The 20,253-nt window shown below is 45.0% G+C and overlaps 2 protein-coding genes across 2 annotated transcripts in view; both read left to right on the forward strand. All coding sequences in view use genetic code 11, as the record gives it.

Annotated features, from left to right (window-relative positions):
- Window positions 1-6,126: 6,126 nt before the first annotated feature.
- On the forward strand, window positions 6,127-11,930 carry EGR_06396 (RNA-binding protein Musashi Rbp6; the record flags this gene model as incomplete). The annotated part of the gene is made up of 13 exons (XM_024495645.1): window positions 6,127-6,152; window positions 6,281-6,575; window positions 6,811-7,113; window positions 7,159-7,278; window positions 7,379-7,449; window positions 7,538-7,819; window positions 8,262-8,567; window positions 9,735-10,115; window positions 10,748-10,786; window positions 10,899-11,165; window positions 11,242-11,520; window positions 11,612-11,661; window positions 11,782-11,930. 13 exons carry the CDS (start codon window positions 6,127-6,129, stop codon window positions 11,928-11,930), a joined length of 2,568 nt encoding a protein of 855 aa, XP_024349921.1.
- Window positions 11,931-16,614: 4,684 nt separating this feature from the next.
- The window catches only part of EGR_06397 (hypothetical protein), a gene marked incomplete at both ends in the record, with an annotated part of 35,377 nt that continues 31,738 nt past the window's right edge, over window positions 16,615-20,253 (forward strand). The window contains 11 exons of the mRNA XM_024495646.1: window positions 16,615-16,676; window positions 16,719-16,842; window positions 16,885-16,934; window positions 16,975-17,116; window positions 17,335-17,626; window positions 17,658-17,748; window positions 17,882-18,284; window positions 18,325-18,630; window positions 18,864-18,968; window positions 19,592-19,740; window positions 19,835-19,890. Of these exons, the coding sequence (XP_024349922.1) occupies window positions 16,615-16,676; window positions 16,719-16,842; window positions 16,885-16,934; window positions 16,975-17,116; window positions 17,335-17,626; window positions 17,658-17,748; window positions 17,882-18,284; window positions 18,325-18,630; window positions 18,864-18,968; window positions 19,592-19,740; window positions 19,835-19,890 (1,780 nt within the window). The remainder of the gene's footprint in view (window positions 16,677-16,718; window positions 16,843-16,884; window positions 16,935-16,974; window positions 17,117-17,334; window positions 17,627-17,657; window positions 17,749-17,881; window positions 18,285-18,324; window positions 18,631-18,863; window positions 18,969-19,591; window positions 19,741-19,834; window positions 19,891-20,253) is intronic.

A 20,253-nucleotide genomic window follows, 5' to 3' on the forward strand; every position in this document is an offset into this window, starting at 1 on the left:
TTTACGATTTACTGTTAATTACTGCAACTTTCCTGTTTAAACTTCCACAATTTTCGGAAGTGGAATTCTCCTTCGAATCTTTCTTTGGATCCACTAATTGCATTGCTTTGTTTGACGAATCTCTTTAATCCGTGTCAGCAGAGTTTCCTTGCGATTCCGAAGAAATGCGAGGCAATTTGTCTCCAACCAGTCTGAAGCTTTTTACAATTTAATGCATAATTTTAACGAGTTCAACGCTCCCTAGTCTTTGCTTCCTTGATGATGCCTTTTCGGCATTTTGACATTACTCCAGTGTTCGCTTGAATTTGAAGGGAGAATGGAGGTAAAAAGGAGGAAAATAACCGAAAAGAGGTCAATTGATGTGAGTAGGCAGTTGCGTAGATGACTTGGCGGTAGCGCTTAGACGAAGCGAAGAGGTGAAATTAATTAAACAATCATCCATCAAAGGCATAATCATAGAAAGTGTCACTTAGCCCAGGATTGAGCTGTTTACGCTGTCCACTAGGCAATCGGTTCAGAGGAGAAAGTTACATGAATGTACTCACCAAAGTGAGGACTGCGAAGGTGGACTAATAAGGAAATCGTCCATCCATTCCTCTTCCTGAGAAGAAGCAGGAAAACACACCTATCAGAAGGGAATAAAAAAGGGGATATTAAGAGACGCAGGCAAAAGACAGAATAACAAAGCCCCGTTTTGTGTGGCCTGGAGTTCTGCCGAGCCAATTTGGAATGCGATGCTCGTCAGAGGTGAAATGACTGAGTAAACTCTTTCACAGTGTTTAAACAACAGACCAGCGCAGTACTTGGGAATTCTGCTATCCGGACGCATCAATGAAAAGCGAGGAATTTGGGCCTTTCAAGCAAGTCGTTTCCATCATTTGTTGCCTTCCGCTCACCTTCCAACAAACAAAACGCGAATTCAGATGGCACATGAAAGTGAATTATTCCTCTGGAAACTAAGTTAAAAACGCCGCTTATAGAAAGTGCGTGGTTACGAACAAGTAAATGCAATAAAGGCACAGAACTCCTTCATAGATAGCCAAGCTTCTCTTATTTTACAGTGATCAATGGTGCCATTTAACGAGCAGGAACTAGGGCCACACAAGTGCCTTTGTACTCCGGGTGCCCATGATGACGCACAGCGCGATGTGAGTCAGACCGTATCTTGTGTGGATTTGGGTGAACAATCGAGAGTTGAAGGAATGGGAGTAGGGGACGACCTTTCTCAACGTCGCAACCATATCGGCATTGGAGCATTTTCCCGTTGTTGTCAAGGCGCATCCGATGTTTTGGGGTGAAAAAATGCCTTACTCTGTGGCTACTTCCGCCCTGAAAAATATAGTATTGAGAGACTAATTAGACGCAATTATTAAGGAAAAGGTGTTCTCCCAGTTCCACCTGGCTCAACCTTTTAGTATTACGGTACCTACACCCTTGAAGAGTATCAAAATGGCGACTTAGTCAATCAACACACAGCTCACCGCGATGACTGACGCCTCCTGTTACTAAGGCGACCTGCAGTTCCATACACTAATGGTGCGTCTCGCATCGAGGCCACCATCCGCGTAGCCAATAGGCGAGCACTTCACAGCAGGTGCCTTTATTGATTATCGATTTGTGTAAGTGAGCCATCACACGTTGGTGAGGCGTCCGAGTGTGAGCCAATTGCCCAGTGGTGGAGACTCCCAGAGGCTTTATCTGGGTCCGAGTGTAGACTGGAAAGAAACCGGATCTGCGACTTGTGGAATTATAGTAGACGATTGGCCTTGAGCTTGAAGTGACTATTTGTGTGCTTCAAGTACAGTCTGCGCCAATCAGAAGGGAGCGAGTAAGACCACAATTTTTCTGATGCTTAGAAAACATCTACAATGAAGGAAAAGTAAAGGAAGTTAAACATGGACGTGTTTTGGGGGTTGTGAACATCCCAGCAGTTGCATAACAGTTTGTTTTTCATCTCACTTTGCCGTATCTTGCTCAATCTACAGGTCCATCTTGAAGTCTGCCATAGTCGCGTGGAAGTACTTGCCCTGACTTGTTCGTCAGGAGTTGGACATCAAACAAAATGGTTTCTCCACTCTGCATGTAACCTTCAAGCTGTGGGAAATGTCATCAAGTGATTACCTCATCTGTCTCATCCAGAAGACCGTTTTGAATGAAAGTGCCGTGGAAGGTAAAAGGGAGGCATCATGCGGTTTTCTTAATTGCTGAATTTGCCAGACATTAATGAGCCTCAAATGGTTTGGTGATGCATTACCTTTTCTCAGACATGCCTCATGTTTGCATTCGTTCATTCATTTATGGCAGGTCCGTACATCTTCGTGATATTCAAGATGTGTCCATTCACCTAACACATTGGTCCAGCTCTCCTTTCTTGTTCATCCATCCCGTATCCATTTTATCCATCCAACCATCCATCTCTCCATCCTGTATCCATCCCTGCTTTGAAATTCATACAAGAGGGGCCTAAAGGTAAGTGCGAGGCAGAAAGCACCACCTTGTTTCCATTCACACGGCCTGACAGCATTCAGCGCCGATTCTGCGTGACAGTCAGTACTGTTAAAAGTGCGTCTGTTCCAGCTTTTGGAAGACCCAGTTAGCCAATGCGATGTCATTTACTGGTACATCTTGTTCCCTCTCCCCCTTACCTATTTCAGTTGCCGCCTAGGCCAGGGAGACTTCCATTTCCACTTTAATGATTTGCGAGGTTACTGAGATGGCAATTAGAGTGTATCCACTTCCTTCTATTAACACAACGTCTAACGAGAGAGCGCGACTGGAGTGTGAAGCCACAACTTTCAAACTAGGCCGGGCCAGGCCAGGCCATTAACTCCAACCTGGGCTGCACAAACTTTTGTCCCGCATCATGTAGGGCGGACACAAAGCAGGACAGGGGCTTATTTAGAGATTAGATTGTGGTTAACGCAGGACTTGTGTCCAGTGTCTGGATCGCTAAGGTACTTTAGTTGTTTGGCTGTAAAAGTAACAGTAAGTGCTACAGCGGATCAACGGAACCGTATGCGGCAAACATTAAATGAACACAAAGGAGCACTTTGCATCCCTTCTTATGGCGAAATTTTACCGCTACCACGACTGCAGAGCCCAAATACCTTGCAAATCAAGCAAGGGCTGAAGCGGAGTCACAAAGGCGTAGTATGTAATCTGGATTACTTCGTGAACCAACCAGAATGCTTTTGCTCATGGGCGTCTGCCTCAATGCTCTACACTTTGTTATGACTGTCTAGGATGGCGTCGCTTATAACTTTTTACGATGAAGGTTGCGCCATCGCCTGCGAAACGCATATTTCTCCTAGTGTCTCCTACCGCCAAATTCATTGATTCACGGATTGTCAAAGAGATGGGAGGTGTAAAGTGGCCGAAAGTGGGAGACAGAGTGTGCCTGTTTCTCAGGCGGTAGCGTTGGCGAACCCTCCAGTAAGGGTTGCCTTGAAAAGGATATAGTGCGATTCAATTCACAAGTTTAACAGGAACGTTTGCATTATATCATGAAGAATGTAGGAGAACAGATACGCAAATACAAAGAATACATAAATACGCAAAAAGGGTTTAACATCTACCATCAGTCACTACACGAGATTGATACGCTTATGTAATACGATGGTGGTTTATCCCTCGGTATTTGTGAGGCACCACTTTTGTGCTTTTGAATTAGCCTTCTTTCATCTTGCTGGGTGGGCTGGCCTTTAGGTCATGGCAATAGCCCAAACACCTCCTCCGTGCAGAATATGCATCCTGCCCAAGTATTGTGCCTTCTTTCGTATTTGGGGAAGTCTCGAGACGCTACATTTATGCAAGTAATAGCGCATATAAGTCAGCCCTTACACTTAAGAATATTCATTAGCAGGTTTCATCACCGTCAATATATTCACCCAAATTTATTCCCAGAAATTAAACAGATGGAATACTAAAGCAAGATTCTATGCACAACCCTAAGTATGCATTTTAATGATGAAAGCTTGCAATTTCAACTAGGACTATCTACATAGACAAATTTGAATTCCTTTACTTCAATTTTTAACAATATGACCCTGTAGGTGTTTTAGTTTGTCAAGTGCCACGATAAAGTTATACAGCTCACTTTTAACTCTTGCTTGGAACAGTACATGGGATTTAGACGTCCCCGCAGTAGATGAAATTAAAATTTGTTGTTACGGTTCTTGCTTAATAGTTCAACTTAGAAAAAAACATCTAGCTGGTACATAACCTGATTGGGGTCTGTATTTATCATCTAACGCCAGTTAATTATTGCCAATTGGAAGGCGGGAAGTAGTGGCGACACTGCTTTTGGGTATTTTTAGGGGAAGTAGGAGGCCGCCAAATGAGACTACAGTGATGCTCTAAATGATAATCGCAGCGATTCCTCCACGCCCGAAGAGTGAGGATCTTTGCATCTCCTTAACTCAAGGTCGTAACCTGTGCTGATTGTTGAGCGTTGGGACTTAGGAGGAGATGGAGAAAGGGAAGGGTGATTATGCTTCCACGAAGTCCTTTTCAACTTCTTCATTCCCTTCCCTTTACTCCATGCTTCCTTTGGGATCGGAAGCATTTTCCGATTTTGAGTCGCTTATAAGATTGAGTAGTTTAGACGTCAAACTTGACTACGAAACCAAGTTATCTGCTAGGTAATGATATCATCCTTCTTGAAACTTCTCAATACGCAGTAGCTACCACAACATCAAAGAGCTGTCGCGCCCAAGCTCCTCTTGAAGAGGTCAAGGAGGTGGATGAAATTAGTTAGGAAACGGAAAGTGTGGGCATAGTGGCCTACCAACAGAAGTTGCATGAATGGAAATGGAATATAGCTGAGATGTTGGCCGAAACTTGGACAGGCAAGAGAATGTGAACATCCACCCCCCTTTATCTCTTCCCACATTCAACGTTACACGTCATCCGCCTCACATGTCTTCCGGTGGGTGATCAGCCAACGGTGCATTTGTGGGTCTTTTACCCGCGTAGCGTAACATAGCACAACATATAACAGCCAAAAGAATTTTGCCCACCCACTCATCTGCGGTGATGTAATACTTGCAGATAGATGAGTGGGCGGCTCGTTGAAAGCAAGTCAGTCACGTGGCTTGTGCATATTGACGTCAGGCCAGCCAGCCAACCAATCCTATCGCTCGACATGAAAATGGCGTTTCGAATCAACCAATGAGGATTGAATTGAAGGGCTTTGTGTTGGTTGACGCTACGCTAACAGCTAATGGCAGTCGTAGTTTCTGCATGCAGACACCGCTTGGGGCTGGGCAATCGAATGATTTGATATGCGGTGTGTGTAGGAAGTAGTAAGTCCCCTACCGTTATTAACTTATGGAGCAGTTGAAATATGCCTCAATCAGTGTTCTTTTATCAGATTAGTCCAGTTTCTACTGCCTACCTAGTGAGATAAATGCGTGTGTACCTTCCCTTATCCTTATAACATGGTTTAATTGTTAATTTGGTTGCGTTTGCGCATCTTGTAATAGTAGGTGAGTCGGCTTCGATACTAGTAACAGGGAAGTGAGGTTTGTGTTGACTACATTTTTTTCCTCTCCACCACCCTGTAAGTAGAAACAAATTGTTCCGTTTTACATGTTCTCTCCCAAGTTATTTAGTGAAGTCTGGTTTCACGCATTATCACTAAGTCAATTGTCGTGATTTTCGCTATCTAGTCGTTAGGCCGCCTGTACTAACTCAGGATGCTCTTTATTAAGTTCTCTCACACGTCGATCGGAAGACAAGGCGTCGGCGCTGAATTCTCGCCTATTGTTTGTCTCGTTGGGGGATGCGTTGAATGAATTTAAGCCGCAAGCCGAATAAACCTAGGCCATTGCAATTGGCTGCGCGGTTTCTTGTGAAGAACTCTAGGAGGCTCTTCTCTAAGGTTGAACTAAGAGAAATGCCAATACTTCAGCATACATGCTTTGAGCAAGATCGAGCCAAGATGTCGGAGACTGTGCTACAGAAACCCTCTAGTCCAGCTTGCGTCACTGTCAGATGAAGGGTGCCAATACGATGACTCCGTTGCATACATGAAAACAGAGTTGAAAAGGTTCCGGTTCGTGCATTCCTTGACACTGCGCCACTTGCGTATGAAGTACCACTGGCCGCCTATCATTATGATTATTGATGCATGTGGTGAATTGGGCCACGTGGTAAGTAGGAATGGGAGAACGCGAGACACACCTGACACTTACTGGTGCGTGTAGTAGCGCAACGAAGGGGGTAGTGGATCTATAGCTACGATGACATAAGCAGCTGATGCTTTTCACCCCTCTTGCAGCCTGCACGTTCCTTACACCCTGCCATGCAAACACTCGTATTGTTTGGAGCCCTGCCTGATATCTCGGCCGAGTCAGACTGATGTGCGGTGCTTCCGCTGCGATAAAGTGTACCCCCGCGATTTAGCGATGCACAATGCGACTCTTGAGAGGCGAGTAACGCAGCATTTTGTGGAGGAGCGACGGAGTCTTGTAACCACCTGCAACGCCTGTCGGCATCCTGCCCCGGTTCTGCGCGCCTGTCAGCACTGTCAGTTGAGCGTCTGTTCCAGCTGCTGGGATTCGCATTACGCCGAGGTGATTCCACTTGCTGCTAGCTCCTGTTTCTCTTTTTTATTTCCCATCTCCGAATTCTCTTCCTCGAACTTGATCTCACTTTTTCTCACAGACCAATTATGTGGGAAACTGACGCGATTAATGATGAATCGCGACGCTTCTTGATACCTATTTTCAACGGATCCGTTGTTTTAATAAGTCACAAATCATGTAGTAGAATGCGTCAACAGTTAAGCGATTTCACTTTATCTTTCAGGTGGTTACCTCCGTGACCAACTCAACGCGTACATTATTAAAAACGAAAAAAGACTTAGAGGAGATACGCAATTCACTGAAGGCTAAGCCCTGTGGCCAAAGGTCTTACTTGAAGAATTGCATTAAACAGGCGACGCTGGAGCTTAAAGACGCCTGTGATAAGTCGTTGGATCTCAATACCACAAATTTAAATACTATTTTTGCTGGGCGTCAGGATGAGTTAGTGGCTCTTAAGGAAGCCACTATCAGAACAGGAGAGCGTATTGCAAGATATGCGTATCGAGAACAGCTTTTTCCTCAGATGGTAAATATAACATTCTACTTACTGCTGCTTGAAACCTTCTTTCAGGCATTAGATGGTCTGTTAGACCTGAGGGAGAAGCTAAATTATGTAAGTACTCTCATGAAGGATATACATGAAAAGGTGGATAGATGTCAAGCTAAAGAAAGGTTACGTGTCGGCCACTCGGTAGGTTCACACCTTACAATAATTTGTTTTCATGCATCTTTCTTCCACCCTTCTCCTTTTCGGGTATGTTGCAAAAATGTTATTTCTCTTGCGTGTTTAGTTAACTAACGCACTGGAGACCTTGTCACTGATCGACGTGACAGATCAGGAAGTCGATGATGATCATAGCAGGTGAAGTCGGTGATGTTCTTTTTCTCCTCTTCAAGGTGTATGGATAGATAATCCAAAAGCGGCTTCACTTTTTCGACCCTTACTTCAGTTGTCCAGACGAGGTTTCAGAAATCGGCAGCGTCATCGACGATGCCTCTACGGGCAAACAGGTCTTTGTGGGCGGCGTCTCCGGGAAGGTAAATTTTATGCAGTTAGGGGAATACTTTTCGCGTTATGGCTCTGTGAAGAACTCCTTCGTTTCACACCGCAAAGGATTTGGCTGTATTACCTTTGCGAGCGAGGAGTCTGTGCGCAAGGCCATCTCCCAACGCTTTCAATCTATCTGCGGCACAAGGGTGGAAGTGAAAGAGTATATTACCAAGAAGAATAAGTATGTCTTTTGTCACATTATTCTTGTTCTAAGTTGAAGAAAAATTGTGAAGTAATCGGTGGTGCAAAGGTTTTATTGGCTTACTACAAGCGTCACCTATATGTGACGCCCCCATTTTCCTATGCAACATCCGTGTCTTACCACTTTGGGACACAAATACAAAGGTGACGGATGTTACCACGACGCATAATTTTGACTGTTTTCAAAGTCATGGTGTCAGGACATGGAGTGCGTCAGTTTAAACTTTAGTCCCGAATGAGGAGTCGGTATCATCAAATGCACTTTTCCGCCTAAAAAAGTAAGAAAAAAGAGGCAACACACGCGTAGAATAAATTTTAGCATTTAGCTAAAACTGGTAGCTTTTCCTGTCTACATGGTAGGCTTTCTTTAAATGAAAAAGGTGACCAGTATGCAAAAGGTTGTGCGTTCCTCCAACCTTTAGTCGCGCTGCCTTGAAGACGGAACCCTCCACAAAGGGGTCACCATCTCTACACCTGTTAGAACAAGAGAAGGTCTTCATCGGTGGCATTTCAGCCGACATCACGGAGGCCTCATTGAAGTCTTCACTGTCGCAGTTGGGTCCGGTTCAGAAGCTTGATATGGTCCCTCAACGCGGCTTTGGCGTAGTGGTGTTTAGTGAACCCCAGACGGCTGAATTGGCTATCTTAAGGCATTGGCACAACGTGGACGGTAAGAGGGTGGAATTGCTACCCTTTGTACCTGATAAGAAGGCTCGTGATGCTCTAAAGTAAGTCGTCTTCAATTCCATCCCTACTCAATTTGAGCCTTAACTGGGGCAGTCACTTTTTACCAGAATGTCATGAATTGGGAGGACATTCGTGTCCGCAGTTTTTCCAGAATAACAATGCGAAAGCCAAGTGGGGACTTTTTACTTTTAATTTGAGGAAAGAAGAAACTGGTAGGGAGAGGAAACTACTTTCGTTGCTCGACGTTTATAAGTATATACCGGGTGTCAATTAATGTCTGGAAGGAGGAAGCCGATAAATTCGATGTGGTCCGATTCGGTCAGATTTAATCTATTTCACCATGATCATGGCCCCTGCGGTCAACTAAAGTGTCTATGGATGACAGGTTCGGCCATGATTACAGAAAGATCGGTATCTTGAGTAATTTCACCAGTGGTTATGCGTTGGTCTCGGGTTCCAAGCTCTGCCCAAATGTTCTCAGGGTGGCAAGACTGTCGAGGCTATAGGCTGGGAGGCACCCCTGCCACCACAGGTAGAGTCGTTACTAACGCGGAGAGGTACCATCGCAAGTTTTGCTTAGAGGCTTGGTGTGCCTTCATCTCTGTAAAAATAGGGCTTGAAGTCTGCTGTTGATGGAGATCAGTAGCCGGTAGTTCGGATCCCGAACCATCGTTGACATGAGACCGCACTCATCACGCAAACCATTGGGTACGATTTAGATTACCGATGTGTGGAGGAAATGAAAATGAGGTGTAGAAATACTCAGAACATCATGAACCTCCGTTCAACTTGACCAATGGTTCATTTTCTGGGCATTCTACTATTCACCCGGTTAACCATTCGGAAACTTGATCCCTCATATTCCCTCCCCAAAGGTATTTGGATGTTGCGTTGAGAACAAGTAACGCTCGTAGATGAAACATATTTTGTTTAAATTTGACCTTTTGCGTCTTGAGTCATCTTGGAAGGTCTTTGACATCCCTACTGTTAAAGACGACGCTTAGCTGTTTACGTTCGAAAAGGGTGGCGAACTAGAGACGTAGGTAGAATGTTGTAGGACCAAAAGAAATACAAGCGTACGGCACTTAGACAGCATAATATGCAAGATGGTAACAGATCATCGGAAGGTGTAGCGTCGTGTTCCACTTTACAATGCCCCCCTGTGACATTTAAACGGATTGCTGATAATTTTTTTCCACACCTTCCAGACGAAGTGCTTCTAAGCCTCAGGTGCAGATGGATGCGGCGGATAAGTCGAGCTCAAAGTCTCCTTCGTCACCTCCCCTTGCTCCTCCATCTCCACATACACCTGCACCACCTCTGGAGGAGCGACGGAGAATTTTTGTTGGCGGTCTTGCATGGGATACGACGGCGGATTCGTTGAAGTCAGCGCTGTCGAAACTGGGTCCAGTACAGCGGGTTGATATTTCCCCCAAAAGAGGTTTCGCTATCGTGCTCTTTGAATGGCCTGAGACGTCTCAAGTAGCCATCACAGTCCATTGGTTCATCGTTGACGGTAAAATGGTGGAATTGCGACCCTTCGTACCCAATCAGAAGTTTGAAAAGTCTGCAGAAGAGCAGAAAACTCTGTAAGCAATCCTCTTATATGATTATGTTTTGTCATCATTGTGTGTGAGTAGAGGGTGGGATAGTTCACCTCTGTTTCGGTTCTGGCGACTTTTCCTTCCACACTGGGATGTTGTGAACCTACGTGAGGGTAGTTCGAGGTGGATCCACCCATTCGACTTATTCCCAGCAGTTAGAAGTATGTGTGCAGTGGATACCACTGTGGACCGGTGAATTGAACCCGCCCTGCGTATGAGGCATGGAGATGGGGAGGAAAGAAATTCTATGAAATGTACCTCGCTTCTAGGAAATTCTTCGTTTTGGGCCCTCTGCACTGCTGTAGCGACTTTGTGTCCTTTGGACGTGTCAACAGCGACGATCTTCGTGTCTGACAGCGTGACTTTGGCCTTGTGCCAGCGAAAACTTCTGAGCGTAGGAGATTGGGACATTCTGTAATGCCCTAGCTATTGACAGTACTTGTGGGATAGACGGAGGGAGGGCAGCGCCTTGATGTTTTCTCTCTCTGTGACCATCCTTACTACCAAGCTATTAGAAAGAGGGAGGGAGGAACCGGGAACAGGAATGGGTCTTTTTTGATCAACCAGACATTTTGAAATCATTCATTTTCATTTCTTTTGCCTTTTTCATCCCCTAGGGGTCAACTTGCTTCGACTAGCAGTGCTGTGGAGACTCCGTAAGTCACTCTTCCACTTGGTGGTTGTTAGGGTGTCACTTGATCTTGCTGACGGTTGGTAGACGAGGAGGTGGAACTGTGCCGCTAGTATCTCGCCTTTTCACTGTTGTAGAGGCTCCGCAGGTGATTGGCCCCTGGAGGACCTCTCTCATCGCACCCTCCACGTGGAGGGCATCGGCAAGTCTATTAGCGAAAGCATATTAGGGATGTACTTTTCCAAATATGGAGATGTCAAGCAGTGTCGTATCGCCAATCAGCGTGGTTGCGTGGTGTTTGGGAGATCACAGGATCTGAAAAATGCCCTTAAAGCCCAATCACACAATCTCAACGGTCAGAGGCTAGTTCTCATTCCTCCATTGAGTGAAATGCCTAAAACCAGGTAAGTTTGCGCGTTGTCAAACTTGACCGTTGGTTGGGGATGCGGTCAGTGGTCACACCTCCGCCCTGCTTTGTAGTGACTTCGGCGCCACCCGTACCAGCGCTGTTAGCTCCATGGTCAACGCGCGGAAGTTGATCATCCAAGGCCTAGGTGAGGGTACAACTCACACAGTCCTGCGAGACTACTTCCTCAACTATGGTGCGGTTGACTATGCCAGTGTCACTGGTACAGAGGCCTGGGTGGTATTTAAGAATGCCAAAACTGTTAACTTAGTTTTGGCTACTCAACCCCACTTTATTAGAGGTAGGCAGATTACTCTGCGTAAACCCGATGGAGGAGATGCACCTTTGCTTGGGTAAGTTAAAAAGTTGTTTGTCAAGAGGTGACAAGCTCACTCTTGTCATCCTTCAAAAGTGTGCTTTCTCATCACTTGATGCACATTTCAGTGCCTCCACTCTCTCACTCGGTGGTAAGGACGAAGCACCCGCGCAAACAGGTAATGTGGAGTGGGATGCTTAAAAACTTGCTTGAAAGGGTGGTGGCAATGCATTGATAAACATCGTTAAGTGGCTTTTTTTTTACTCTCAATCATTCTCCTTTTTTGTTCCGAAAACAGCGCCTCAATTGGGGCCCCTATTTAACCCGCACGTGCGCATTTCGTCGCCACGACGGGTGGAGAGTTCAAGCTCTTTGTCCAGCCGGAAGGGCAGGGCCGGAGGTTCAGGGAAGCAGCCTCCTCCTCCACCATCTCGTAAGCGGCTGTAACTACTGTTGACTCTCGGTGTAATCGACCGGGGTCTTTGTGACTGTCAAGTATGTGATGGCGCTCATGGCGGTGACACTATTGCCCCCCTCCCCTAAATACTTATTTAGCATACCGGCGCACACTTTCTGATCCATTGATTAAACACTCGTTGCTAGTAGGAATGACCTTCAGAGGTGAAATTTATGCTACTCGTTATCTTGGGTAGCATGTTGGAGGCATTCACGGTGCAGAGTGTTTGCCTACAGATTGCTAATTTGTGTTTACATTATTAATGGACAGGTGGTGTCGCCGTTATCGCCTATTTTCTGTTTCTCTTTTCGTACCTCCCGTCTGTAATTTTCGTTTGTCCTTCCGTCTCGAAGATTAGTAACTTGTTTTGTGGTGGAGGTGTCACCTCGCTCTAGTTTAAATGAACTGGTCTGCCCTTGCGATGAATAAAGCCAAAGATATTCTTGGATTGGGTGTTTAAATCGACGTGAATGATGAATGTCAGTATGTCAGTTGGTAGGAGATCTTCGGACGTATACGTGGCTTATTCTGACTTGGGCGGGGATCACGCTTTCCCAAATAAAATAAGTCTTGACACATGTTATAGGGTGGGGGGGAGTAGTTGCTGGCAGGTGCTTCTGCGGTCAGAGCCCCTACAGACCCGGTATTTAAGAAAATGAGGGTTGGGGTAGTTGGACAACCTCCCCGGTGTCGCCGAGCGGCTAGGTGTAAAGGGAAGGCGAACAAAATCATTTAGCCGGCGGGGTGGTCGTCAAAGCCCATCGGCTGATTCCGCTGTAGAAGCTCACAGTTGTGTAGACGATCGCCGGATTTTAACATAAGCCGATGCAATTCATGTACGTGTGCAGATGAGGGGACGTTGTTGATCAAGGTAAATTTAGTGAAATCTGATTAACCTATGAAGCTAATTAGTTCTTAAATCCTTTCCTTTCCATGGGTACTTCGCGATGCAACGGTGTGAAAATTGAGATTAAAAGTCAAAAATGAAAAACACATGCCCTTATTTATCAAGCAAATTCTCCAAAATTTCACTCGGCAAAAGTTTTGGCCTACATTTGGTAGTTAGGACATTTTTTTGAGTGCCTGCATGGTCTTAAAACTGAATCCTCCCTCTGTGCATTTCAGGGCTCAATCACTCTTAATTATTCATAAAAGTCATTTTTAATTTAAATCACACTTTTTACAAGGCAATATATACCTAAAAACTGCCTTTTTAAAGATTATAAAGAAATATTTATTGCACTTCAAGGTTCAAAGTAGCAGGAGCGTGCTTCAGTTTCGTGTGTAGACTGGCAGTTCTTTCAGGGACCGGAGCAGGGCCTTTTCGGGGGCTGGAGATATTCCCAGAAAAACTGTGGGAAGCTTCTGCGCCATCACACAAGTAGCATCAAAGGGCCTAGCCATGGCTACCTCCATATGTAACACAGTCTTGTTTATCAAATGTCTATTTCGCGTATCCACTTGGGATGCTCAATATGGGAAGTTGGAGAAATATCACCAAATAAAAACGTGGGATGAGGTACAGCAGAGTGTCTCCCTAACCCCATTCTAAAGTTCACAAATTTTGCGGTGGTCTGAAATTTTGCATTGTTTTAGAAGAGTAGGATTGTCTTCCGACTTACTCCCTAGTCCCGGCCGTCGTGACTCTTTCTTGCGGTCCATGTACGGATCTCAAGCTTCAGCAATAAGACAGTTCCGTCCGCGGTCTATTACAAGTATGTTGCCATGTCCTGCTAGTGAGGAGGTGCGGTGGGTAGTCAGTGGATCGTTTTCCGATACCCGGTAATTTGTTCGTTTGTTTCAGGGCAAAATATGGAAGCCAGTCAATTAGCCAGCAAATAATGCGCTCCCAACTGTGTTGTTTTGGCCTTCGTAGCTACTTACAAGCTATGTCATGACATTCAATTATCCGGTAGCCTCCGCGACTTTCTCTTGCCAGTTAATGGGAATGGTTATCCCCGTTTCGTCCTCATTCATATTACACTCGACTGTAGGTTGCTATTCATCCGATAATAAGCAACAGCGTGTGGTTTTTCAGAAATTTGCAAGAGCACTGGCTTTTCTTCAACCGGACGCTATACCGCCTTACCTCAATAAGTTCAGGCAGAATTCTAGGCCAGCAATAGACTATGAATGATGAGGAAGGAAAGACTAGGGATAAGATGCGTGAGATGAATGGGGCTTAAGGGCGTTGGCGGAGAGTGAAGAGGTGGAGAGGAAGCGGAACCGGGGAAGAAATGAAGTTGAGCTTGGAAGAGGTGGGGAGAGAACCGTGAGAGAGCCAAAGGAGTTAGGTGTTTTGGCATCACTAGTATACAAAAAAAGGAGGAAGGTAAACTAAATAAGTTGCAATGTGGGCAGCACATCTTCCCCACCGCCAGGTGCGTGGTGGGCGCAACTCAAGACGCAGTGCTTAAGAGCGCGTAGAGTAGTGGGAGGCCAAGGCGACACCGACTGAAGAGGCGTCGGAGCAAGACATGGGATAGAAGGAGAAGACAAGGGGGTTCCTGCTCTCCTGTTTCATGGACACCAAAAGACATAGCTATTACGTGTGTATATTGATCCCTGGTATCTGCAAGAGGCAAGGAGAGGTCTTAAATCATGTTGCCTGGGGTTATGTTAAGTTCATTTTCCGTGACAATGGAGCCAGTGATTTATTTAATTTGAGGTAACAATGATAGAGCTGATAATCCTGCCTAGTCTACACTATCCTAGATGCCTAATCTAGTTTGATCTGGTCAAGTTAAGTCCGGAGTAGTCATGCCTACCACAATTTAGCCTGCTGCAAATCTGCTAAAGTGGAATAGACAACTAATAAGAGTTGTTGTGCTTCTCTACGTCTGCTGCTGCTGCTGCTCTATTCGTGTCACTGGATGAGACAGGAAGGACTTGACTTAGGCGGCCGCAATATGAACTTCTTCCTATCGGCAAGCTTGAAGAGACCACTCACAGTTCTCCCTCGGCAGGTTTAATTGACTGGTCTATCTGCTGAGACTATGCTGAAATGGCACATGGGCATGAGGGGAGAGAGGAAGAAGGACCAGGGGGGAGGGAAGGAGGGATAGTATGGCTTGCTCCTAGTTTCTACGAGTTTTATCTGTTCTCCTAGTTTTGGACTTCGGAAGTCTTTGCAATAGCGGAGTGGACCGTTGAGGGTGACGAGAAGATAAGGAGGGGGCGGTGGAAGTGGAGGAATAGAAGGAGACCGAAGGCGAGGAGGAAACGCAGTGCAAGGAAGGTGTCGGTGATGAACTTCGTGGTAGAAAAACAGCAGCACGGTGAAGTACAGTGAGGAGTACAAGGCATTAGAGTACTTTTGTGAGCGTGTCTGACGGCTAGTCCTGTGCTTGATTTCGCTGTGGTTACGACGTATGTGTTTCCACTGGCTGGCACGTGTCGTGTAATATTTGTTTGAAAGCAGAGAAAATCAATTTGCACAATGTCACTGTCAAGCGAAGGACACCCGGAATAACAAGGGCGCTGCCTTTAACTCATCATTTGGACAGGCTGTTATCGGACTGCCTTTTTTTGCCTACTCGCTGGAGCCTTTTTGCCTCCATGTAGATGTGATGACTACTGAGCTTTTGCGTGTGTTGTAAACTGTCAGCCCCTCTATATCCGATTGCATCTTTCATTTTGTATCACTGTGGAACAGAACGCGACTGCTTCCGCAGAATGTTGATTTTAGGCTTGCAGGACCTAATTGCAAATTTAACGATGACGAAAAATTGTCGCTCGGGGGCAAAAATTAGGATGATTATGCAAATTTTAGGATCTTTAGTAAAAAAGCATTTATTCCATGAATTAATATACTTCAAAAGGAATATGGTAACACTTACTTTTAAAAATGATACAAATTTGAAGGAGGTGATTAGGGAGGCGTTAAAATAGAGTTAAAAATCGTGAGGTAGCGTCTCAGTAAGTGAATCTAGTCTGTGCTGGCACATTTTAACATCGCTGTTAGGTAAGTGAAGGTGATGCGTAGTCTGTTATTCCCACCGACATGTCCAAACACCATGCCTCGATGCCAACAACATAATGCGGAAAGTGATGTGCCACTGTGTGCTTGAGAGTTGAGGTAAACATCTGATCAACTACTATATAAAGTGAAGAGTCGACAAATTTCTTAATAATATTTCGAAACATATGCAAAGTGTCGACTCTGCTGACAAGTGTTCCATGTGGCTGCACAAGAGAATGAGCTCCGGAAAACTAAACTTCCTCAGTTGTATAGAAAGTTCAATAAAGTCATTTAGGAATTGAGCATTTCTACGCCTTAGGAAAAGTCTTCTAATGCCTTTCTGACTACAAATGTCTGATCGGTTTATTTTTTAACTTTAGTGTCACTTTCTATATTTCATCAACAATATCTGTCATAAGATGCAATGATTGAATCCCTAATTTAAATAATCTTTAAAGCAGAAAAATAATGCAGGGATGATGAATGAAAAAAGGAACAGAGATTACAGATAAAATGAAGCGCAAATTAAAGCCCTTAGTGAAAATTATACTTTCTGGGAGGTCGTAATTTGATTGGGTTGCGAATTCGCGTGGTGGTTGGTAGAGGGGAAGCGCGATGTTTGTTTCGCCTCAAATTGCTGTGCTAGCATTATCGTGCATGATGTCAGTAATGTCGTGAACTCAACCCCTAGAGATCACTTCAATATCTTAAACATGCTACAGATTGCTTTGTTTGCAGTTGTATTTGTTTTATTTTTGCTGGCCATAATTCCAAGGTACTGTGGTGTTTCAAAGTATATTCTTTTGTTTGTGTATAGGATACTGTTTTATGCTGTTTCTTGGCGGTTAAGACAGGTATTGCCTTGTGCAATAAACTACTCCAAGTTAAGTTTTCGTGGTGCATACCTTGTTAGGATATCTTTTCTCACCGGAGACTCAATTGTAGGTTTATTCCCCCTGTTCCCCTCTAAATGAAAATTGTAGGAGGTAGACAGGGTCGGTCTTACGAGTTGGCTCTTGGATTCAAGCGCAAGGTTCGCAGTACATTAAAATGGGCCTAATAAATTCGTTTAGTTCTCTGCTGTGCATATTCGTTTCCTGCATTCACTTCTACACCTCACCTGATGGTCTAGTAAAGATTTGGTACTTGACAAAGTGTGCTGAAAGGCCTCCTACAGATAAGCCAAGAAAGAGTTTCTTGTTCGATGTTACACTGGTAAAGCGATGATACAAGCGGATATGTGTTTAGTTAAAGTGGTGTTCTTTGGTGGTAAAATCATGTTGGATCCATCTATCCTACACTCGGACGAAGTCTATCAATCCACCACAAATTTGCACACTTAAAAGTCACAAGGCGGTGACGTCTCTTATGCTGGAGGATGTCATCATATGCAGCCACCGACAGAAGTAAGCAGGTACCACATATAACACCAGGCTGCCAGACACGAAATGTCAATTAGAGCTGAAAATGTTGTGTTGAAGCCGTTGATCCGGGCCATCTGCATGTCCGGAGATGAATTTACTTGCCAACACTGCGGTGAAACTCATAGCGAGGCAGATGACGATAGCTCCTTATCGTCAAATACACGTTGTCTCTTCTGTCGCCGCTTCCACATGTGTGGTACCTTTGTGGCGCTTTTGAGCACCGCTGTTGAGTTGAAGGTGAGTATGCAGGATGGAAGCGTGAGTGTAAAGGTGTTTGGCACGTTTTTGATGTCTCAAGAATGTAAGTTTTCTGCAGTATGTAATTTCTTTAGCCAACCTGTGGCAGTTCGAGAAGATAATCGGTGCCGAAGTAGATCTGCCTCTTGAAGTGATGGCAGAGAAGCCTTCACAAAGCACGAGGTGGTCTGTTACCTGTTTGAGTGTTGAGTTTCTTCCTCCTCGTTTGTCGAAGTCGAAATTGGCAGTGAACTTGAATCTACTGAGACAACCGATAGAGAGGTTGTGCTTCTATTTTGCTTGATAGCTCTTTCCCTAGGAGTCTTACATTAACATCAGATATGATTCGTTTTATGAGTGGTGCGGAGAACCTAATATTTAGTGTTGGAAATCTGAGACTGCTCAGTGGACGTATTGATGGCACTAATGAGGCTTCACGAGAACTGATGATTGAGCGTATGGACGTGTGTGCCAGCCTGGCGGAGGATAAAGTGGATGCCTCGCTGACTGTGTGTGGAGTTTTCGGTGGTTTCGCACAAGATGCGGACGAGTCAGCGTTCTTCCAGAGTCTGTACTCCGGTCTGTGTTCGATCGAGAAGTCGCATAACTGGCTTGCGCCAAGTCACAAGACGAGTTATACTTCGAGCTACATCAAAAAAATGGAGGAGAAATGCATTCACTTAAGCGTCTATGTGGAACCATCTAGAAAGCAGGAGGATTGTGTAAGTGTCTAAATTTGGGTGTAAATTCGTTGTTCTTGAGGCTGCTCGTGTGGCATGGCTGGCGGCTGCGAATGTAGTTCCAGCTCTGGTTGAATCCATTGGGTCGACGAAATTGGACGTGACTTTGCCTTCAGCTGCGACGGAGTCTTTCAGCTTTGTGTTGGAAACCAATGGTTTCCATTTGGACGCAATTGAACCCAAATGGGGTTCAACCAGAAACAGCGATGTCACATGGAAACCTTGGAAGGCGAAGGAAGACTCATTTACCCCTTCACCAATTAGTGATGTCTTGGTGGAGGCAGAGTCGAAGTGCAGGCTTGTGGAGGTGGCTCAGTTCTCAACCTGGGTTAGTTGTAGTGGCGATTTTGAGTGCAAATGCGGGGAATGTTGAGGTAAAACGGTTGTTTGCAGGAGAGGATGTGTTGATGAGGTGTGCTGCGCATTGCAGCGGTAGTCATGATAGTATGTTTTGCTATGATGTGAGTGCAAAGTTTGACTTTTTGATTTACCAAGAACGACAATTGTGCTATTAATGTTTCTTCTTCAGTTTTTTGTTCTTTGTTTCTGTAATCACACTAGTGTCACGCTAGCGTAGTGGGATTTCGTATATACGAGGTTGAGGTTGAAATGCCTTCGGTGATGCTGGCGAACATGCACCGACACTTGGCAAGAGTAGTCGCCGGGGTTGGTGGTGACGCTTGCGGAGGCGAACGAGGGAGGTGGAGTGGATGGTTTCGTCGACGCTGGTTTAGCACTGTTGCCACCACATCAATGAATCAACTTACATTGGATGGGCACTTTGAGGCGTTTCGGTTGGCGTTTTTGGCCTCTTGTGGTGGTGAGCGACTTTCTGTATCTCCTGTGTTTTGTTGTCATTATTGTGGGAGAGTGATTTACCTCGTCACTTACAGGTGGTATTGTGAATATATTTGCATACGAACGTATTATTGACTCTTAAGTGGCTGAAATGAATGCATGCTTTGTTCATTGTACCAGTTTGTGTAGGAGACATTCGAATTTTCTCAGTGGAAGCTTTGTCGTAGAACATGACCGCAGGAAAACGGACCTCAGAGTCAGCAGGATGTGTAATCAACAAGGGCAATAGAATTAAAGTCACTACTCGATGCTTTTCCGTGGGCAGAAGTTGGGGATGTGTAGACCAAGACAGAGGCTCTTTAGTCATTGTTACTTTCTGCTTCCGGTCTATGATTGCTGTCATCGATACAATCCACTCACCATGGTTATTTCAATTGCCTTATTGAACCTTGCTATGGGCTGACTTTATTACTGACCATGTCCTCCGTTAGAATGATGATGATGATGATGATGATGATGATGATGATGATGATGATGATGATGATGATGATGATGATGATGATGATGATGATGATGATGATGATGATGATGATGGACAATTCATCTACTTCTTCCCCTACTGCCCTTGGAGAACGGAAGTGTGAGAACAAATTGTTACATTATGTCGGCGTTTCGAAAAAAAAATTTACTACAAGGTCTGTACCTGGATTTCATACCCCTATCGACGCCTCTAGATCCGAATGCAAACCAGCTGGCATGGAGTATTTCAAAGTGGATTCACTGAAAGTTGGTCCAGCTCTACCATACTCAGTCATCCCATATAATGCAAATTACACGTGATTAAAATGAATTGGCAAAGGATAGGCCTTTTAAAGGAAACGGTCACAAAAAAGACAGCTGCGCACTTAACTAGGCCTAAAGGAAGTAATTACTACCGTGGAAGATTTCCATCTACGGGTACCGCGAATGAAGGTTGAAAATGAACATAGCACATGCTCTTTTTGAATGCCAGAACTCCTTATTTGCGTTGCATTTGTCGATCTGGCTGTTCCCCATTGGTCTACGTGGAGTGCTTTCTCTCCATTGTTACCGAGATATCCTCGCTGGCGGGGAGATGAGGTGACGGAGTGGGATGAGGACTGGTGACATTGAA

Source organism: Echinococcus granulosus (genome assembly GCF_000524195.1).
Source record: "Echinococcus granulosus chromosome Unknown EG_S00056, whole genome shotgun sequence".
In the NCBI taxonomy this organism is placed as follows: Eukaryota; Metazoa; Platyhelminthes; class Cestoda; order Cyclophyllidea; family Taeniidae; genus Echinococcus; species Echinococcus granulosus.